The sequence below is a fragment of the Acomys minous genome, assembly GCF_964271855.1.
Source record: "Acomys minous genome assembly, chromosome: 12".
NCBI classification, from domain to species: domain Eukaryota; kingdom Metazoa; phylum Chordata; class Mammalia; order Rodentia; family Muridae; genus Acomys; species Acomys minous.
The window spans coordinates 59,164,536-59,183,601 of NC_140493.1; the positions used below are offsets into that span (position 1 = coordinate 59,164,536).

Here is a 19,066-nt window from a genome sequence, read left to right on the forward strand (position 1 = left end):
GTCTGAACCGAAAAGCTCATCAGTTAGCCAGGGTTCCACCATCTCTAGTCCTCAGTGTTGAGGTTACAAGTATGAGCAGTCATGCCCAACTTTTATTGGCCACTGGGGATTTGAACCCAGGTCCTCACACTTGCCTATTGGACCATCTTCTCAGCCTGGCATCCATGTTTCTACAGCTCCTCACTTCCTAACTTCTGCCAGCATTGTGTTCATTCCAAACACAGCTAAGACCAATGAAGAGTCTTCTTTTTTTTTTTTTTTTTTTTTTTTTTTGGTTTTTCGAGACAGGGTTTCTCTGTGTAGTCTTGGCTGTCCTAGACTCGCTTTGTAGTCCAGCCAGGCTGGCCTTGAACTCACACCGATCCGCCTGCCTCTGCCTCCCGAGTGCTGGGATTAAAGTCGTGCGCCACCACACCCTTTCTTTCTTTCTTTCTTTTTTTTTTTTTGGTTGACCAATGAAAAGTCTTAACTGTGTAAAATGAGTGTGTGTGTGTGTGTGTCCTAAGAGTCTGGGACGAGCCTCAGCCAGTCCGCCTACACTGTCCCTTCATTCTTTACACCTTTTTACTTTCTTCCCTAGCAATCTAGAGCCACTCCGGAAGGCAGGTGTGGTGGCCTTGCCTTTAATCCCAGCACTCAGGAGGCAGAGGCGGTAGGTTTCTGTGATTTTGAGGCCAGCCTTATGTACATAGCGCATTTCCCAGACAGCCAGAGTTACATAGTGAGAACCAACCTCAAAAACAAACAAGAGGATCCAAATTCACGTGAACTCTACCATCAGTTTGTGGAAGCTATACTTTCCTACACCTGAACTTTCTATTGACCTTCTGTACCAAAAACTAATTTCAAGAATTGAAGAGGGAGGTGGCAGCAATAAACCCCCAAGAAGCTGTGAAGGACCCTGAGTAAGAGACAGAGTCAAAAACACAGGTGGAGGCTGAAACACTGTACTTGGACACCTTTGTGGCTGTGAGCATGTCCACTGCCCTATTCTTTTAAGGACTGTCGGATCTCCCGGGAAAAGGCACAGTCCCAGTGCACTTGGGAAGGGAGTCTCATCACCACCAAATCCTCACCACGGTGTTATCTTCAACCTAAAGGACTCCACGGGTGTGGTTTCTATTGGGTCGATTCACAGGATTACTTAGCGTCTGGGACCCGTCTCTGGGGATTTAGAGACTGTTGGGTACAGAGGACAAGAAGGACAGGTCTCATCGGGTCCTCCACGCTTATCCCTTAGTCCTCCAACGAGCTAACTCTGTAGAGAGTCAAACTGAAAGACTAGCACACAGCGTCATCAGATTGCAGTTATGTATTCAGTTTCCTAAATACGTGAACTACATGGGCCATGGGAAGGGGAAGAGAAAGGCTAAGACCTGCCTGGCCAAACTACTGATTTCTACCAAGACATGGGTTCCTACAGGCGCCTTACAAGATCATCTTCCTACAGGAGAATCGGCTTCCGCAGGGATAGCAGGGGTTGCAAGGGTCGCAGGGGCCGCAGGGGCCGCAGGGGCCGCAGGGGCCACAGGGGCCGCAGGGGCCGCAGGGGCCGCAGGGGCTGCAGGGGCTGCAGGGGTTGCAGGGAGAGGTGCAAGGGTAGCATGGTGACTCGATCTTGACACAACTGCCGAGCCCGTAGGAGTACGTCACGTCTTTCTCGTCGACACAAGGCGGCAGGCTGAACTCCTTGCAGATGTTCATGTAACTGTACTTTTTGGATCCAAGGCAGTCGTACCTGTTTTCCCTCTCGGCGGACACGCAGACCTTGCCGTCCTTCACGCGCACTTTGACCTGGTCAGGTTCAAAGCCGCACACGTTCACCGACCCCAAGATGTTACTGCTGCAGCAGGAAGAGGCCAGAATTCTATTGGTGGTCCTTCTGAGTCTGTGGTCAAAAAGAGAGAACAGAGATTAGACCTCTGGACCCAAGACACCCCCCCCCCATAAGGGCCCTGCCCGACCCCCCACCCTTTGTCAATCACGCCTCAAAGTCTGTTGGCCATTCAGATCTCTCTATTACTAGTTATGAAAACTTGGCACAGTCTTTCACTTCCCTGACTCAGTTTCCTTACCTGTGATAAACTTCGGAAGGCTAAACAAGATGACGTTTTACTCAGTACTGTGTTTGGCTCATTATAACTCTTGCTTAGTTTCTATCGCTACCACTGTTACTGTTATTATATATACATAGTATTAGTTTTGCCTGTTTGCTGATGTTGATGTTTGAGCCCAGAGTCTCACATATGTTAGGGAAGCGCTCTAGACTAGGCTACAGACCCTGCTCAAGGTTCTCCCCGCCCACTCCACCACCCACCTCCACCATGAGACACAACTGATTAAGCTGGCATTGGAACTCTGCATCTTAAAGTCAGAGATAATGGTTTGTGTCTGTGGATCCAACTATTCAAGATGGAGAGACAGGAGGATTACTTGAGCCCAGGAATTGGAAAGGAAGCTGGACATGAAAACACGATCCTATCTTTTAGGCTGCCACCAGGCAGGCAGACAGACACTCCACCAGAAAGCCCACTGGCAAAGGACCTGGTTCTCCCCTGGGAAGTTCTTCCCTGGACAGTTGGTGCCAGTGGAAATCTGGGCTTGTCTGGTTGCCAGTGTGGAGCAGCTATGTAGTGCTCTCCCACAGGCATGCTGGCAAGGATCCAGCTGTCTTGCAAGAGTTTGGTGCATTTAGCACCGTTGTGCTGACAGCTTGATATCACTTGTGAGAGGGACTTTCGTGCCATGTGGGTGGAGTAAGCTACAGATTGGGGCCTGAGGAGCTGGCTGTTGAACACTCTTGCTGTGGCTGTTACTCAACCGTCCTGTGGTGTAAATTCTTAATAATAGCAGCAGCTCACACTAATTGAGTGTGCTATAAAGCTGGACTGGAGGGATGGCTTAGAGGATAAGGATGCTTGTGACTCCTTCAAAGGACCTAAGTTCGGTTCCCAGTAGCCATGTCAGGCAACTCACAGCCACAGTAAGAAGTTCCAGGGGGATCTGGTGACCTCTTCTGGCCTCTTCGGGTACCTGTACTTAAGTGCACATAGTCATACAGAGATACACACATAAATAAAAATTGAAAACTTTTTTTTGAGAGGCAGGAGTGAAGTACCCAATCAGTGTGTGCTTGCATGTAGGTTTGTGTGTGTGAGTGCAGGTGTCTGAAGAGGCCACAGTCATCAGGTACCCTGGAGTTGGAGGTCCTCTGGAGGACCAGCAAGAGCTCTTAACTGCTGAGTTCTCTCTCTAGCTTCTATATCACCTCTTCCTGCCATACTTTATTTAAATACTTTCTTCTTAAGTTACACAAGTTCATTGTAGAAGATACAGGAAATACAAATAAATATACTTGAAAATACCTTAATTCATATATAATATTTTTATGTTGGGCTTTCTCCTCTTGTGTGTGTGTGTGTGTGTGTGTGTGTGTGTGTGTGTGTGTGTGTATGTGTGTGTGTGTTATGCATGATTTCCTCATACACCTAGGTAGATTTCTGTGTGCTTATACGAAGTCATGCTATGCATAATACTTTTAACTTGTATTTTGATAACATTTTATAGGACTGGCTTAATGACCTGAATTACTTATTACTCTTGTATTGAAAATTAAAAACTAAGAGTGGGCCAAGTAGAAAATGGCCTGTATAAATGAGGTGAGGAGACGAATCGAGCAATAGATCGGCTGAAGAGTCCTTCAGCTTCAACTCTGGCCCTGGGAAACTGAGGTTCGTGTGGCAGTCCTTCTTGCCCTGTGTGTGCCTAGGTCATATAAAGGAAGGGAAGGAACTTGTGTCTTTGAAATCATTGTCTCTGTGGGAAAAAAAAAACTTAGCCTTGTCTTGATGAACGGGCTGAGAAGAGCTCACAGACGTGTGGGCACTCCAGCACACTCTAGCTGGATCATGACTTGAAGAAGCAGGCAAAGGCATGTGTGAAAGGCCTCGCAAGACTCCCTTATGGTGTGTGTGTTTGTGTGAGTGTGTTGTGTGTGTGTGTTTGTGCAAGTGTGTTGTATGTGTGTGTGTGAGTGTGTTGTGTGTGTGTGTTTGTGTGAGTATGTTTGTGTGAGTGCATTGTGTGTTTGTGAATGTGTGTGTATTTGAGTGTGTTGTGTGTGTGTGAGTGCATTGTGTGTGTGTTTGTGAATGTGTGTGTATTTGAGTGTGTTGTGTGTGTGAGTGCATTGTGTGTGCTTGTGAGTGTGTGTATTTGAGTGTGTTGTGTGTGTGTGAGTGCATTGCATGTGTGTTTGTGAGTGTGTGTGTATTTGAGTGTGGTGTGTGTGTGTGAGTGCATTGTGTGTGTGTTTGTGTGAGTGTGTGTGTATATTTGAGTGTGTTGTGTGTGTGAGTGCATTGTGTGTGCTTGTGAGTGTGTGTATTTGAGTGTGGTGTGTGTGTGAGTGCATTGCATGTGTGTTTGTGAGTGTGTGTGTATTTGAGTGTGGTGTGTGTGTGTGAGTGCATTGTGTATGTGTTTGTGTGAGTGTGTGTGTGTTTGTGTGAGTGGGTGTGTGAGTGTGAGTGCACTGTGTGTGTGTTTGTGTGAGTGTGTTTGTGTGAGTGTGTTTTGTGTGTGAGTATGTGTGTGTTTATACAGATGTACAACACAGGGGAAAACAAAGTCTTGTTTACATGACAAATATCAAATCCTGACATTAAAGATAGTAAAGATGGGCTGGGACTAACAAAAGGCCATGCAGGATGGCTAAGCCTCAGCTGAGTCTTCCAGGAACTGGATCCAACCCTGGGAACCTGATCCCTCAATCAGAGCCAACTGCCACATCTATTTCCTTCCTGATGCCTCGGTCCCGGCTACAGTCAATGCAGTCGATTGCTAGACCCTCCTCGCCTTCGTCTGTTCCTGCCACTTTGCCTCCTTTGGCCCTGCAGTAGCTTGTCACGGACCCCCACACTGTCCAGGGGTCCCACACTGTCCAGGGGTCCCACACTGTCCAAGGATCCCACACTGTCCAAGGATCCCATGTTGTCCATGGCCCCTACACTGTCCAAGGATCCCACAGTGTTCGTAGGCCCCACGCTGTCCAGGGGTGCCACACTGTCTAAGGGTCCTACTTTTCCAGGGGTCCCACACTGTCCAGGGGTCCCACACTGTCCAGGGGTCTCACACTGTCCAGGGTCCCACACTGTCGAAGGGTCCTACTTTTTCAGGGGCCCCACACTGTCCAGGAGTCCCACACTGTCAGGGGATTCCACACTGTCTGAGGTCCTACACCAGGAATCTTCAGAAGCCTGCCTAAACTTTTCAGCCAGCTCAGGTTTCTTATGGCTTGAGGCTTTAAGATGACATCATCTTTTGTGCGGGTGGGGGGGGTGGGAGGGGTGAGGAGGGAGGGTCGGGGGTGGGGAGGGGGAGGAAATCTTCCAGGTAATTTATTAAGATTCAGGCTACCACAGATGCTTGGGTGAGTGGATAAAAGCCAGTCTTCGGGTTGGTTACTAGGTAAAGGGTACAGAGGCTGAGCTCAGTGCACCTCAAGGGTACAACTGACAACCGCTAACCAAGGTGCAGCTGGTAGCGAGGACTCAAGGAAGAAGTCAGTGTCACCATGGACGCCCATCTATTAGACAGGACTGAGAAGGGACAGCATTTATGAGTTTCTCTAGCTTTAGCACAAGAGACAGGAAGGCCTGGGAAGTGTAGTGTACAACCTTAGCTCAGGCTGGTGGCAGATCTTCAGGAAAGAAAATTAAATTCTATGGCCTCCATAGACTGCTTGGAGTGGAAAAGAAAAGGGAAATACTGAAGGACCTAAGAAAACAGGAGCGCTAGGTCCAGTCTCCACTAAGGAAGATACTGTTCTTTGAAGCAGCAGCTTAAGAAACATGGCAGTGGGTAGGACCCTTTAATCTGAGTCTCAAAGAGCCCACTGTATACACATACGCATCAATCAGACAGCGGGGACTTGTGGAGGGAATTTAAAAATTGTCATTCAAGTTCAATAAAGCTGAGGCAGCTACAGGTCAAGGACTGAGAGCCTCTGCACAATACAGTCAGACATCTGAAAAGACATGCTACAACTAACCAATGCCAGGCATTCTTTAAAGGGGTGAAAGGCCATGTAAATATAAGTTCTAAACTCAAAAAGCCTTGAGCACAATCTCATACCAAAGATGGTTTAAAAAAAAGAAAAGCTGAACGGAGATCGATTATTCTAGATCTATTCTGCCATAGGTCAGAAGCTAGATTAAAGATAAGAAAACAAGACTGCGATTAATTGAAAAAAAAAATTAGTCAAGAGTCCTTTGGGATTGGAGCTCAGATCTGGGCTTAACACTTTCACCCCTATTCAGAAAACTAAAGCTGTAGGTTTACACATGGCACAGCACGCTCTGGATAGTGAAATGCCAGGCTGTTGGGAATAGAGCACAGGAATTTTTGCAAAGTGGGTTGAAGAAGGAAAGTGCTATGGGAGAGATAAGGAGGGGGGAGGCCTGAGGTTCACAGACGCAGAAATTAAGGATGTTGCTGACTTCACAGACTGCTGCCAGGATTCAGGAGACCTGGACACTACCAGGAAAAATTCCACAGAGCAGAGAAAGCACAGCTCTTTCTGAATTACTCTTCTGAGAATACGGCTTCAAGTTGAGTCTACTGTGGCAGAAACAGCAGACAAAAAAAAAAAAATCTGCCCTGTAAAGTGAAGAAAGTAGGGGCAACTGCATGACCAAGATAGCAGGACTTAGAGCCATGGAGAGAGCACACAGACCTACTCACAAAGATACTTAATATTTGAACCAAATAGTAACTAGTCCCTGTTTCACAGTGTGAGTTTAGTAACTCGACATCCTAAGGCATAACAATAAAACATTGCTTCAAAACTGTAGATAAGTTTGTAGGTGGTGACTCCATTCCAAATTGTCAGGTAGGTCTGTTCCTGCCCTTTGGTGACATCGTAATTGTCCCATTACCCTTCTCAAAGAAACATCATAGTCACTGTTGTCAAGGGACTTTGTCTGTTCACCCACCCATCAATCCTTCCATTCATCCATCGTATCTACCACTGTTCCACTGATCTACAATCTTACCTGTCTCTCCTGTCTTTTAAGAACAGTCCTTGGTTAACAGTTGTCTGCTTCTCACCTTTTCACTTAACATATCCATACATTAAAAAAAAAAACTTTCCAATTTTTCAATCCCCTTTTAAAATCTTTTAAAACCGTCTCACACAGGGCGCAAGCTGGCCTCATACTTGCTATGTATCGGAAGCTAGCCAAGAGCCTGTGAGCCTCCTGCCTCCACCTCCCAACTGCTAGGATCTACAGGAGTCAGCCACCACACTTGCTTCTTTAGTCTAGCGAATGGGTGAGCAATCATTTTTATAACCAGGGGCCATGCCCCCTTCCACCGTCTCTCCCATCTATACCGACTATAGATATAAGTGAAAAGTTCAGAAAGGATAGAAAAGCTAAAGAAAATAACTCCCCTATTATCTAAATCAATGAAATCCCCACTTGAGCCGGGTGGTGGTGACACATGCCTATGTGAGTTCAAAGCCAGCCTGGTCTACACAGTGAGTTCCAGGACAGCTAGTGTTACACAGAGAAACCCTGTCTCGAAAAACCAAAAGAAAAAAAAACCCACTTGAATCTACTGTGATAGCTGTAGCCTGTCACACATCCTTTCTGAGGTCGGAGGGAGTGGCCAAACACAATAGCCCTAACTCTAAATCAACTCTTTGCCGGAGACTGGATGGGCGAAAGATTTCCTCACACGGAAGAAATGCCTCCAGCGTTCAGTGGCTTCTGCGTCAGAAGCTCCCGGAGGCTTCTGGCAGACATTAAGGATTTGATCGATGGTTATGACTCTTCCCCTACAGTCATTTCTGCACGTCCAAATACACTCAGATCACTTCAGTCATACCCAGAAGAAAATGTTGAACTTTCTGCTTTCGATAGCTTTTTAACGACGCCCCGCATTTCTCCCCCTCATTAAGGCCACCCTATTTATCACACTGGCACTCTTGACATCACCCTCCACCAACCCTGCTAGTCCACAACCTCGCACTGCCTTCAGAGAGCCTCACAATTCCAACCGCAGGCCCACTTTCTCTCCTAGGTCATCTGAGTTACTATCTGGGTCCCTTTTCACATCTACTCAACTGTCCCTGACCCGTCTTCTTCCCACTGATGTGGCCCTACACTGACTGCCCTGGCCTACGGTTACACCCTCTCACTTGGCCAACGCTCTTTTCTCATCCTTAAGGGCCCGGATAGCTTTCCTCTCTAAGCTGCGAAGCGATGGTCGAAGGCAGTATAGCTTGTAGTCACACAGGCAGCAGGGGTAGTAGAGGTCACACAGGCCGCAGGAGCGGGATCGCTTGGAGTAGCAGAGGCAGTACGGGTAAGGGTGCAGGTCACAGCAGCAGTACGGGTGCATGTATAAGTCACACAGGCAGCGGGAGCTCAGTTCGTCGATACATCTCAGTTGCCTTAATTCTCTGTCCACCTTCTTTATGTCCCTTCTAACACTGTCCAAAAGACAACTCAGTGCGGCCATTATGGTCACACCTTATTGTTTTGTGAGTACCCTTGGGAAGTGGCACTCAGGGGAAAAAATTGTTCTAAGCTCTTCTCAGAAGCCTCCTTTAAAATTAAATGAGCCACGCATGCTTCACTTACTTTAAAGCTTGTGTTCTGTGACCTCGCCCACCCTCCAAGTTATGTCATAGTCTCCTGGTTACCATGCCAACTGTGAACAGTTATGGTCCCCAAGGACCCTCCTCAGGGCTACTCCCAGGACCATGCTCACACTGAGAGTTCGTTCACCTTGGGGTTGGTGGGCCTCTCCCCAGCAGTCACGGCCCTTTGCGGGGTTCATGGACTAGCCTGTAGTGTCCTTGACCTGTGTGAGTTAGGAAGGCATGGCTGTGGCTGTGGCTTTGGTCTTGGTGTGGGAATGGCACCAATGCCTGGCTCTCTGGTTTCTGTGTCCTTCTAGTTGTAACTCTGAGCCTTGTTATAAGAGTCATTTGGAACCGGGCGTGGAGGCGCACGCCTTTAATCCCAGCACACGAGAGGCAGAGGCAGGCGGATCGCTGTGAGTTCAAGGCCAGCCTAGTCTACAAAGTGAGTCCAGGACAGCCAAGGTTACACAGAGAAACCCTGTCTCAAAAAACCAAAACAAACAAACAAGCAAACAAGAGTCATTTGGGCTAGAGACAGGGAGAGTGTGAGGAATTTGCCTGCCAGTCCTTTTCTCCTGCCTCAAGTCTGCCTTTGTCATTGGCTTTCTCGGTCCCAAACCCCTGAGTCCCACCTGTTCTTGTTGATGTTAATTATATTTCCCTGGCGCCAGGGATCAAACCCTGGGCCTCCATACATCATGGACAGCTGCCCATCCTTTACCAGTTAGGGTTCCAGATAGCCAGACATATTGGTTCTCCACTAGTTGAGGGCCCCTAAGCACCCCCACCTCCATGCCTACTGCTCAGGGCTCCTGTCTCAAGTCATCCCCTCCCAGCAAGGACACCTGTGGTCTTATTTCCAAGCCTCTAAGTGTGTTCCCAAAGCATTGGTCCCTGGTCCTCTTCCGTTAGCCTGAAACCCTTGCTTAAGCCACTGTCCCGGGCTCTAATGTGACGAACCACCTAGGCTGCAAACTCTGCCTCGGATTTGACTTATGTTTCTTATCTGCTTCTACCTCTCAAGCCACGCCCAATTAACAAGTCCCCTTCTCCTAGACTAAGACTTAGAGAGGGCGCGTGAGGAGAAGTGGATGTGACACCATAGAAGGACGTAGGGCTTAGGTTTGTAGGCCATAGTAAGGGGTTTTAACTTTGATTTTGAGTTCAATAACAGATCGATTATTCCTCCCCCTCATCCCCTTATGAAAAATGTTAAAAGTAAGTCAGACCCAGTGTAGAGGCAAAGAGAGTCTGGGCTGGTGGCCATAGCTCTAGAGAGCATAAGACGGAAGCTGGAGAGATGGCTCAGTGGTTAAGAGCATTTGTGCTCTTGTAGAGGAGGGTTCAATACCCAACATGGTGGTTCCATAGGCTCTGGTACCCTCTTCTGATCCCCACAGGCACCAACCACGAACATCACGCACATACATACATGCAGGCAAAACCCACATAAAATAAGAGAAGATCAATCTAATTTTAAAAAGTAAAGAAGCCAATGGGTTTGATCTCTCCTTCCCTCATCAATGTCTTTTCCACACCGTAGCCAGACTGATTTTGCCTCACTATCCCTACCTACTTCTCGCCTTCAAAATCTTCAGTCTTCTCCTAATCTTTTTGGGTTTTTTTGTTTTTGTTTTTGAAGACAGGGCCTCACAAGGTAGCCCTAGCTTCTCTATCCAGTAAGCCTGGAACTTACTATGTAGACCAGGCTGGCCTCCAGCTTCCTGAAACTTGTCTGCCTCTGCCTCCCAAGTGCTGAGATGAAAGGCGTGCACCACCACACCCAGTTTTCTTTAGCATATTAAAAGAAAATCTTAAACTCCTTACTAGGGGCTGGCATCCAGACCTCTACCTACCCGCACACCCTCCCTGCTCATGGTATCACTGACATCTGTTCCCCCCTCAGTCACAGAGACCCACTCACTCCCGAAGAGCCACACGTCCTTCTTTCCAGCTCACTTAGACTTAAACAGCTGTTCTTCCTACTTTGAGGTTGAAATCTCCAACCAGGTCTTGAGTCTAATTCATTATTGAGTGCTTCTACACATGGCTGTCCTTGGGGAAGCCTCCTGTGCCCCATCACCAAGCGTGCATACCATCCTCCCCGCCCCATCCCTTGACAAGGCCTCATATAGCTCAGGTTAGCCTTCAACTCTAGGCAGCTGAGGGTAACCTTGCTCTTCTGATCATCCCGACTCCACGTCCTGCGTGCTGGGGTTACAGGTGCGCACCCCCACAGCTTCATGAGGAGGTGCTCCAAACTGACCCAGGGCCTCCTGCATGGTGGGCAAGCCCTCTATTCGCTGAGCTACGTCCCCAGCTCCGACACATTCCTTATATGACATTGTTTGCTGACTGGTTCTGTTCAGCAATCGCTCCCTGACGCAACACCTGGCACACCATTAGCGGTTACACAGTGAACCGCAAAGGATCAGACTAAGCAAACTTAGTGAATAGAATAAAAATAGAATCCAAGGGGAGTCAGAAAAGACCCCCCAGGCTGTGGCTTGACATGCTCATGGTGTCACTGAGACAAGAATCATGGAAATGGGGGAAAGTTGGGAGTAGAGCATGGGAAACAGGAGGCCAGCGGCAAGCGCAAGGTACAACTGTGGACGGGACCTGGGAGAAAGAAAGGGGACACAAATCAGGGAGGCACAAGGCCATGACCAGCTCACACACAGGACTGAGAGAGGCAAACCACGGAGGCAAAAGAACCAAAAATAGGGGTGTGCAGCAGGTCCTAACGTCTCTTAGGAGTCACCAGAGAGGCCGTAGCCCCTAGGCCCAAGCCACTGTGTGCTGTCAGCCTGGCTTTCCTGATGGCTCAGCGCTGCCCAGCCTTGACCTGGAAGTCCGTCCACCTCCTGTGGCGATGAAGTGTCTTAGACACTTAGCCAGACTCCACAGAGGCATCTGGAGGAGGAGCCGGCCACCTGGCTGGGTCAGGTGAAGGGAATCCAACAGCAAGGTCGAGTCGCACTTTTCTAGGGAGAAAGCTACTGGCCCTGCAGGTGGTTCCATGCAGTTCTGAGGGGTGGCCTCTGTTACTGGGGACACAATCTGTTGGAGTGCCCGATTCCTCCAGCTCCAAGTGTAAGACTACTGACTGCTCACCCCCACCCCCCGCCCCCCCATGGACTCCGAGCTTAGCAAATGTGAGCAAAGGTTTGAACAGACGGTTCTCGGTCCTAACTTGTTAAATACACATCTCTAACCCCACACAGCATGTTATTAAGACAGTCCTGGCTTCGTTTCAACTACGGTTCTCCCGTTCTCCCAGCTCCCTAGCAATTTCACTCTTCCATCATAAAATATAGTTTTTATATTATTTCAGCGACTGATTCAGTGTATTTAAATTTTTGATGGACTGCTTGCGCTGGTAGGATGTGCTGAAGAGGTGCATGCAGAAGGCTCGCGAGTTCAAGGCCATCCTGGGTTACATTTTCGCTGGGTGTGGTGATCCAAGCCTTTAACCCTAGTGGGCAGGAGGCAGAGCCAGGTGGGTATTTGTGAGTTCAATGACAGCTGGGCTGCACAGTGAGATGTCTCAAATCAAAAGAAAACAAGTAGCCGGGCAGTGGTGGCGCACACCTATAATCCCAGCACTCAGGAGGCAGAGGCAGGTGGATCGCTGTGAGTTCGAGGCCAGCCTGGCCTACAAAGTGGGTCCAGGACAGCCAAGGCTACACAGAGAAACCCTGTCTCGAAACCGCCCCCCCCCCAAAAAAAAGAAGAAGAAGAAAACAAGTGATGCTGTGGAATTGTGATCCATTTCCATCAGAAGGACAAGGCTGAAATTGATTAGAATCTGCTAAAAAAAAAAATCCTTAATGACAAGCCGTAGGCACAGCTCCTTGAACTATTAACTCAAACACATTCATGAACCCTATTACAGAGGCTGAGCCATGCCCTACACAAGATTACGTCCACGGAAACACACCCACTCACCTTGGCTAGTGCCCAGACAGAACCTTCTCTGCGATAGAGGGCGGGAGAGGGCAACTCCCCAAGCAGGCAGCATGTGTCTGGTCCTCAGTGTTAGCAGAACAATGTAGCAAAGGCGGTCTTGTCGGCTCCCTCCACTGGAGGAAACGAAGGCCCAGGCCAAGTCCACTCCCTAAGCCAGGGCTAAAAAGGCCTTCATGTAGAGGTGGCGGGGTCAGCACACAGCGTGTGGACCTTGTGGACATTACACCCAAAGTTATGCACTCAGCATGGCTTTAGTTCTGTTGAAAAGAAACCATTGAAGGAGAGAATGAGCCTTAGAAAATGACTATCTCTGAGAAGCAGGATACAGATGGCTTTTAAAATTCTAGTATAGTCTAGTGGTAGAATTATGAGAAACTCTGGGCTCAGTCTCAAACAAATAAAATGTAAAATTTATTATCATCATTATTATTATTATCATCATCATCATCACTATTACTATTATTATCACTATTATTATTATTACTATTACTGTGTGTACATGATATGTATGTGTGTGGTTACATGTGCCTATAGCATATGTGGAGAGGTCAGAAGACAACTTTGTGGAGCCAGTTCTTTCTTTCCGGCTTTACGTGCGTTCCAGGGTTTGAACTCAGGTCAATAGGCTTGCACGGCAAACGCATGTACCCACTAAGCCATCTCAGAGGTCCCGAAATGCTTTCCCTGTCGTATGTCTAGCACTCTCTATCCATTTAAGGCTCACCTCTGGTCCCATTCCAAAAATCCAGGTGAAAGCTTTGGGGACCAAGGCAGGGAATCCCAGCATGCACTTAAAGGCCAGTGAGATGACTCTGTACCCTACTGCTTGGAAGGCAGAGTCAGGGGACTCCCTGGGAAGCTAGCTAGCTGGGATCAAATTGATGAGTCCCGGGTTCAGGGACAGGCCCTGCTCAGTACAGTGGAGAGTGATGGAGGAAGCAGGTAAGCTAAAGGGCCACGCCAGGTCACTGGGACACTTCTAGTAAGACACATCATTGGCCTGTACATCATCCAGGGAACCTTCTTTAAGGTGAAAAACTCTCTCCCACTCCCACCATTAGGTATAATCAATGAAGTTGCCTAGGCAAAGGATGGGCACCTAAGCTGGCCAACTCATCATCCTCCTGGAACTTTGTGTTTAGTGCCCGAAAATAGCTCATCACAACCCCAAAGAAGGCGAGGAGGGCCCAAGGGAGGATGCTTGAATCACTCTCAGAAGGGGAAAGAAAATGGACATCTGCGGTAGATGGATGGCGGAAACTAGATGCATGGGAAAGGGCGTTGGGGAGGGTAACTGAGGTAGATAGAGATCAGGTGTGGGGAGAGCAGGGAGGAAAGGACCAGGAGAGAGAATGGAAATCAGTGATGGGAGGAGGGCATCCCAGGAGTCTATGGGGGTGATCCTAGCTGAGACTGAAGTTGCCACCTCCTGTAGCCAGGAGGGACTTCCAGTAGAGGAAGGGGGACACCGTCCCACCCACGAAACCTTCCACCCAAGGTTTGTCTCACCTACAAGAAGTGTAAGGATAAAAATGGAGCAGAGATTGAGGGACTGGCCCACCTTGGGACTCAGCCCGTGGGAGGGCGCTGGCCCCTGGCATGACTAGTGATTCTCTGTTACGCTTGCAGGCAGGGTTCTAACATAACTGTCTCCTGAGAGGCTTCATGCAGCAGCTGATGGAAGCAGATTCAGAGACCCACAGGCAAACAACGGGCCAAGCTCAGGGAGTTTTCTGTGGAAGAGTGGGAGGAAGGAAAGATAGAGGGAGCCAGAGGGATCAAGAACAACACAAGAAGACCTACAGAGTGAGCTAACCTGGGCCCATGGGGGCTCACAGAGACTGAACCATCCACCAAAGAGCCCGCGTGGACCCAGACCCCCTACACATGTGCAGCTTGGTCATTATGTGGGTCCCCTGACAATGGGAGTAGGGGCTGTCTCTGACTCTGTGGCCTGCCTTTGGATTCCTTTTCCCTGGCTGGGCTGCCTTGTCTGGCCTCAGTGGGAGAAGATACACTTAGTCCTGCTGTGACTTGAGGTGGCAGGGCGGTTTGGTACCCTTAGAGGCCTCCCCTTCTCTGAGAAGAAGGAGAGAGGGGAACAGAGGGAAGGGATGTGAGAGTGAGGCTGTGAGGAGAGGAGGGAGGGGGCTGGGATCGAGCTGCAAAGTGATTAAATAATAAATAAATGATTATAATTAATTTATAAATAAATAAATGGACAAGGAGAATAGCTCACGTTCCCAAATTGGTCCTCAGCTGTTCTTCATGCCTGTCATTTCCTCAGATATTTTCAATAACCTTACCTTCTCTTTCCTTGGTGTGTGTGTGTGTGTGTGTGTGTGTGTGTGTGTGTTTAGATAGGGTTTTACTATGTATCCCAGGCTGGCCAAGAACTTATATTTAATAGCCCAGGCTAGCCTTGACTTCTAGGTGTTTCCCCTACTTCAGCTGAGCTCCCCCATGCTGGAATTACAGCACACGCCCCCAGGCCTGGCTCAAAAACATGGTTTTTGTTCTGTTTTATTTTTTACTTACAGAGGGCAACTGAGGCCCTGGGCGCGGATGGTGATATCTGCTGAGATTCTAACTCTTCAGAGGAAATTGTAGAAGGATCTCAAGTCTCGGGCCAGCCTGGGCTACATAGAAGTTTGGGTGGTGCGGGGGGAAACAAAGGCCAAGACAAGCCTAGCACTCAGAGGCTCAGGCCTGTGAGCACAGCTACACCGGAGGACGGCCAAATTCATGGGCAACTGACAAAGTGAAAGAACTGGGACACCGCACACTGAGAGAACACTTGTTTAGCTTGACCGAGGCCTGAGTTTGATCCCCAGAAAAAAAATATTTTTTTCAACAAACAAACAACAAAACAACCAAAAGCAGAACCCAACTGGGATGGCGCCCTGTCCCCTGTGGGCCGCTTGCAGAGACCACTCCAGGCTGAGCTCTCGGTGTGCGGCAGCTGCTGCCTCAGAGGACCTTACCTCATGTGAGCCCCGCTTAGCCCGGGGCTTGATGCATACCCTGAAGGCCGGTGGGTGTGGAGCAAATACGATGACTCATGTAACGGAAAATGATCGGAAACTCCAGGAAGACCATCCAAGAGCAACATCCCTAGGGCAAAAGAAGTTTCCACGGGGCCAGAATCTCAGAACTTCAGCTCTAGAAAAGCCTCCCACTTGTCAGAGAATCTTGGTGGGGCACCCAGGGCAGGTGACCTGGCAGTCAGACACAGGCAGTCAGGTGCTCAGACGCCCCCTGATTGCTTTGAATGACAATGCTCCTATGAATGTGTTAGCAGCTATAATTTTATCTTCCTTTAATCTTCTAGCCCCATGAGGTCTTTGTAAAAGAAAGATTTATTCATTTACATATTTTAAAAATATTTATTTATTGTTATGTATACTGTGCTCTGCCTGCACATACACCTCCAGGACAGAAGAGGGCATGAGCTCACATTATAGATGGTTGTGAGCCACCATGTGGTTGCTGGGAATTGAACTCAGGGCTTTTGGAGGAGCAGTCAGTGCCCTTAACCTCTGAGCCATCTCTCCAGCCCTTACTTACATATTTTATGTGTGTGCCTGTGTGCCTGAGTGTATATGCATGTATACCCCATGTGTCTGTGTGCCTGAGTGTATAAGCATGTATACCCCGTGTGTGTGTGTGTGTGTGTGTGTGTGTGTGTGTGTGTGTGTGTAGGTGCCTGCAGAAGCCCAAAAAAGGCATCCTCAGAATTAGGTCTCCTGGAGCGGGAGTTTCAGGCTGTTAGTTCCATACCAACGTGAGTACAGAGAAAACCAACCACAGGCCTCTGCAGGAACTGCTGAGTCATCCGTTCACCGCCATCCCTTTACAAGTTTACGAGAGACGGAGCGTGGGCACGTGTGTGTGCTACCACGTGTGCGGAAGCCAGAGAGGACTCTTCGGGAGTCTGTTCTCTCACTCAATCATGGGTTCTGGAGTTGAACTCAGGTTCTCTGGCAAGCGCAGCAAGTGGCTTTACTCGCTAACCAGCTAAACCGCCTCAAGGCAGAGGATGTAGGTGCGTGGAGGTGGGGGGCAGGGTGGGGTGGGGGCATAGGGTGGAGCGGGGGCCATGGGGGAATCTTTAACAAATTTCCGACTAGATGAGGTAAGAGAGAGGAAAAGGAAGTGGCATTTTGTTCCTGCAGCTGCTGCCAACAGAGCTCCAATTTGGCAGCTGGGCTGCTGCTCCTGTTGGGCAGGATCTAAGAGCTGGAGAGCCCCACGGGGTGAGCTTTCTTTTGGCTTTTGGAAAGTCTGACCACGCAGGCAGTCATGGGGATTTTTACACATCAAACAAACAAGAAGCATTTCTTTGTTAAGGTTTGAGAAGCAAACCCAGGCGTGGGGGTGCAGCCTGTGACTCCAGCACTTGGATTAGTGTTCCGCTAGCAGTCCCAGTGTGCCTACTGAGTCTAGCCCAGCTCCTACCTTAAATTAAAAAAAAAAAGAGAGAGATTTTAGGGTAATTAACTAGTCTGAATTGCCTGGCATAAATACTTACCTGGGGTGCAAATTGGTGCACTCTGTTCTGACTCTAGGGGTGGCAAGAGCTCTGTGTTCTAATGACACCCCCATCCTTAGTTTCCCCTTCACCCCCTCTTCTCTTCCAAGCTCATGAGTTCTCCAAGAAAAAAGTCAACAACAACCTGGATTGTTCCTGGTGAGGACAGTGGACTCAAAACTGTCCCTGAATTTCATACCAGAACCATTCAAACATAAGGCCAGGTGTTCATGTTCACCGAAGGAACTGGAAGGCTTGTTTCTGCGCCAGATGGTGACCCGGATGGGACTGTATTGAACCCCAAACACAGGAGCTGATGTCCTAATAAATACTCTGTCTGACTCGGATCTCTGGAGAAAGCCCCTTCGGACTCCCACTCTCTCTCTCTCTCCATCCCCTGCAGGAGCCTGAAACATGGTACACAGGAGGATTCCTGATGCCAGAGGCTGGAGGGACACCCAGACTCTGAGCAGTGGGCCTGACCTGTCTGAAGAGGAGGAAGAGCCAGAAAAGAGGAAGGGGCTGGGGAATGCAAAATTGGTTGGCTGGGGTGCTGTAATAGATCTTTTGGTTATATTGTGTAAACGTGTTTGGTTGGTTTGTTTTTATCTCAAGTATGGGACGTGAAACTGCCTTTAACTGCCTCATGAGGGTGAGTGATCTTTGGGAACTGCCTCGTGCACGGAGTGTGGTCTGGCTTTGAAGCACTCCTAGAGAAAAACACTCAAGAAAACACTGTGAAGAGGCTGCCGATTGGTCCTGCTGCTGACCTTTGCTCTTCGCTGTCTGGACTACTGGAGTCCTGATGTGGAAGAGGGGAATCGCCCCAAGAAACTGAGTGTAAAATGTCTCTACTGACCTTCTTTCTCTTCTATCTAGGGTCTGTGGATTGGAAGAGACCCCAAAGAAAGTAGGTTTAAAAAAAAAAATTAAAGCCTACAGGGCTCATCCACAGATTCTTGAAGTGCTAGGTCTTAGGGTCATGTTATACTCCACGAGGATCCAGTTTTATCCATCAGTAACAGTGCTCACCACATTAGAAATTACTACCGAGAGCTGAGGTGCAGTCGAACGTGTGTTTTCATCCACAAAGCCCTGGATTCCGTTCCCAGTGCTACAGAAAGAAAAGAAAATTACAACAGCAATTAATAAAACGCATATTCATTTCAAGATTAATAGCAAAACACTCTGTTTTTGTTGTTGTTGGTTTTTTTTTTTGGTTTTTCGAGACAGGGTTTCTCTGTGTAGTCTTGGCTGTCCTAGACTCGCTTTGTAGTCCAGGTTAGCCTCGAACTCACAGCGATCCGCCTGCCTCTGCCTCCCGAGTGCTGAGATTAAAGGCGTGCACCACCACGCCCGGCACGGCCAGCACTCTGGAGACTAGAAGAGGAGGGTCAAGAACTCAGGGCCTGCGTATCGGGTGTCTGTCTCAGAACAGAGAGGGGCCGGAGACAAGGCTCAGCCATGAGGAGTGCTCACTGCTCTCGCACCCACACCTAGGGCCTCACGACTGCCTTTAACTCCATCACCAGAGGATCACATTCTGGCATCCTAGGGTGACTGGACTCACTTGCTCTTGTGTGTGCACGCATACACACACTCAAAATTAAAGATAAAATAAATCTTGAGAGAGAAAGAAAAGAAAAAGCTCTAAATTACCCCCACTACTTGTTAGACCCAATTGTATTTTAATTTTAATTTTTTATCTTTTTGTTTTTTGTTTTGTTCTGTTTTGTTTTCAGTTCTGGGGGTTGAGCCTGGAGTCTGTTGTGTGGTGAGCAAGCATTCTACCTATGCAGCTCTGTGCCCAGCCCTAAATGATTTCATGTATGTGTGTGTGTGTTCATGTATGTGCTCATACATGTGTGTTAACAAGAATGTGGAAGCCAGAGGTCCAGGTTGGGTGTTAT

At 48.5% G+C, this 19,066-nt stretch overlaps 1 protein-coding gene across 2 annotated transcripts; it reads right to left on the minus strand.

Annotated features, from left to right (window-relative positions):
- Positions 1 to 1,312: 1,312 nt before the first annotated feature.
- Positions 1,313 to 8,662, minus strand: ODF1 (outer dense fiber of sperm tails 1). 2 transcript variants are annotated; one of them, XM_084748462.1, is made up of 2 exons: positions 8,204 to 8,662; positions 1,313 to 1,888 (listed from the first exon to the last, which is right to left on the minus strand). In XM_084748462.1, the coding sequence occupies exons 1-2, from the start codon at positions 8,524 to 8,526 to the stop codon at positions 1,429 to 1,431; spliced, it is 783 nt and encodes a 260-aa protein (XP_084604588.1). In that variant the 5' UTR covers positions 8,527 to 8,662; the 3' UTR covers positions 1,313 to 1,428. The 2 variants fall into 2 exon arrangements, with proteins under 2 accessions (XP_084604588.1, XP_084604589.1); XM_084748463.1 differs by having other exon boundaries at positions 8,249 to 8,661.
- Between the last annotated feature and the right edge of the window lie 10,404 nt (positions 8,663 to 19,066).

Bases quoted from the DNA above. Each gene is read 5' to 3' on its own strand.
- ODF1 (XM_084748462.1), bottom strand. From the start codon at position 8,526: ATGGCCGCACTGAGTTGTCTTTTGGACAGTGTTAGAAGGGACATAAAG. The intron at 1,889-8,203 runs GTGAGAGGGTGT...TTTTGACCACAG, and splicing joins GAGAAAAGAGCGTTGGCCAA to ACTCAGAAGGACCACCAATA.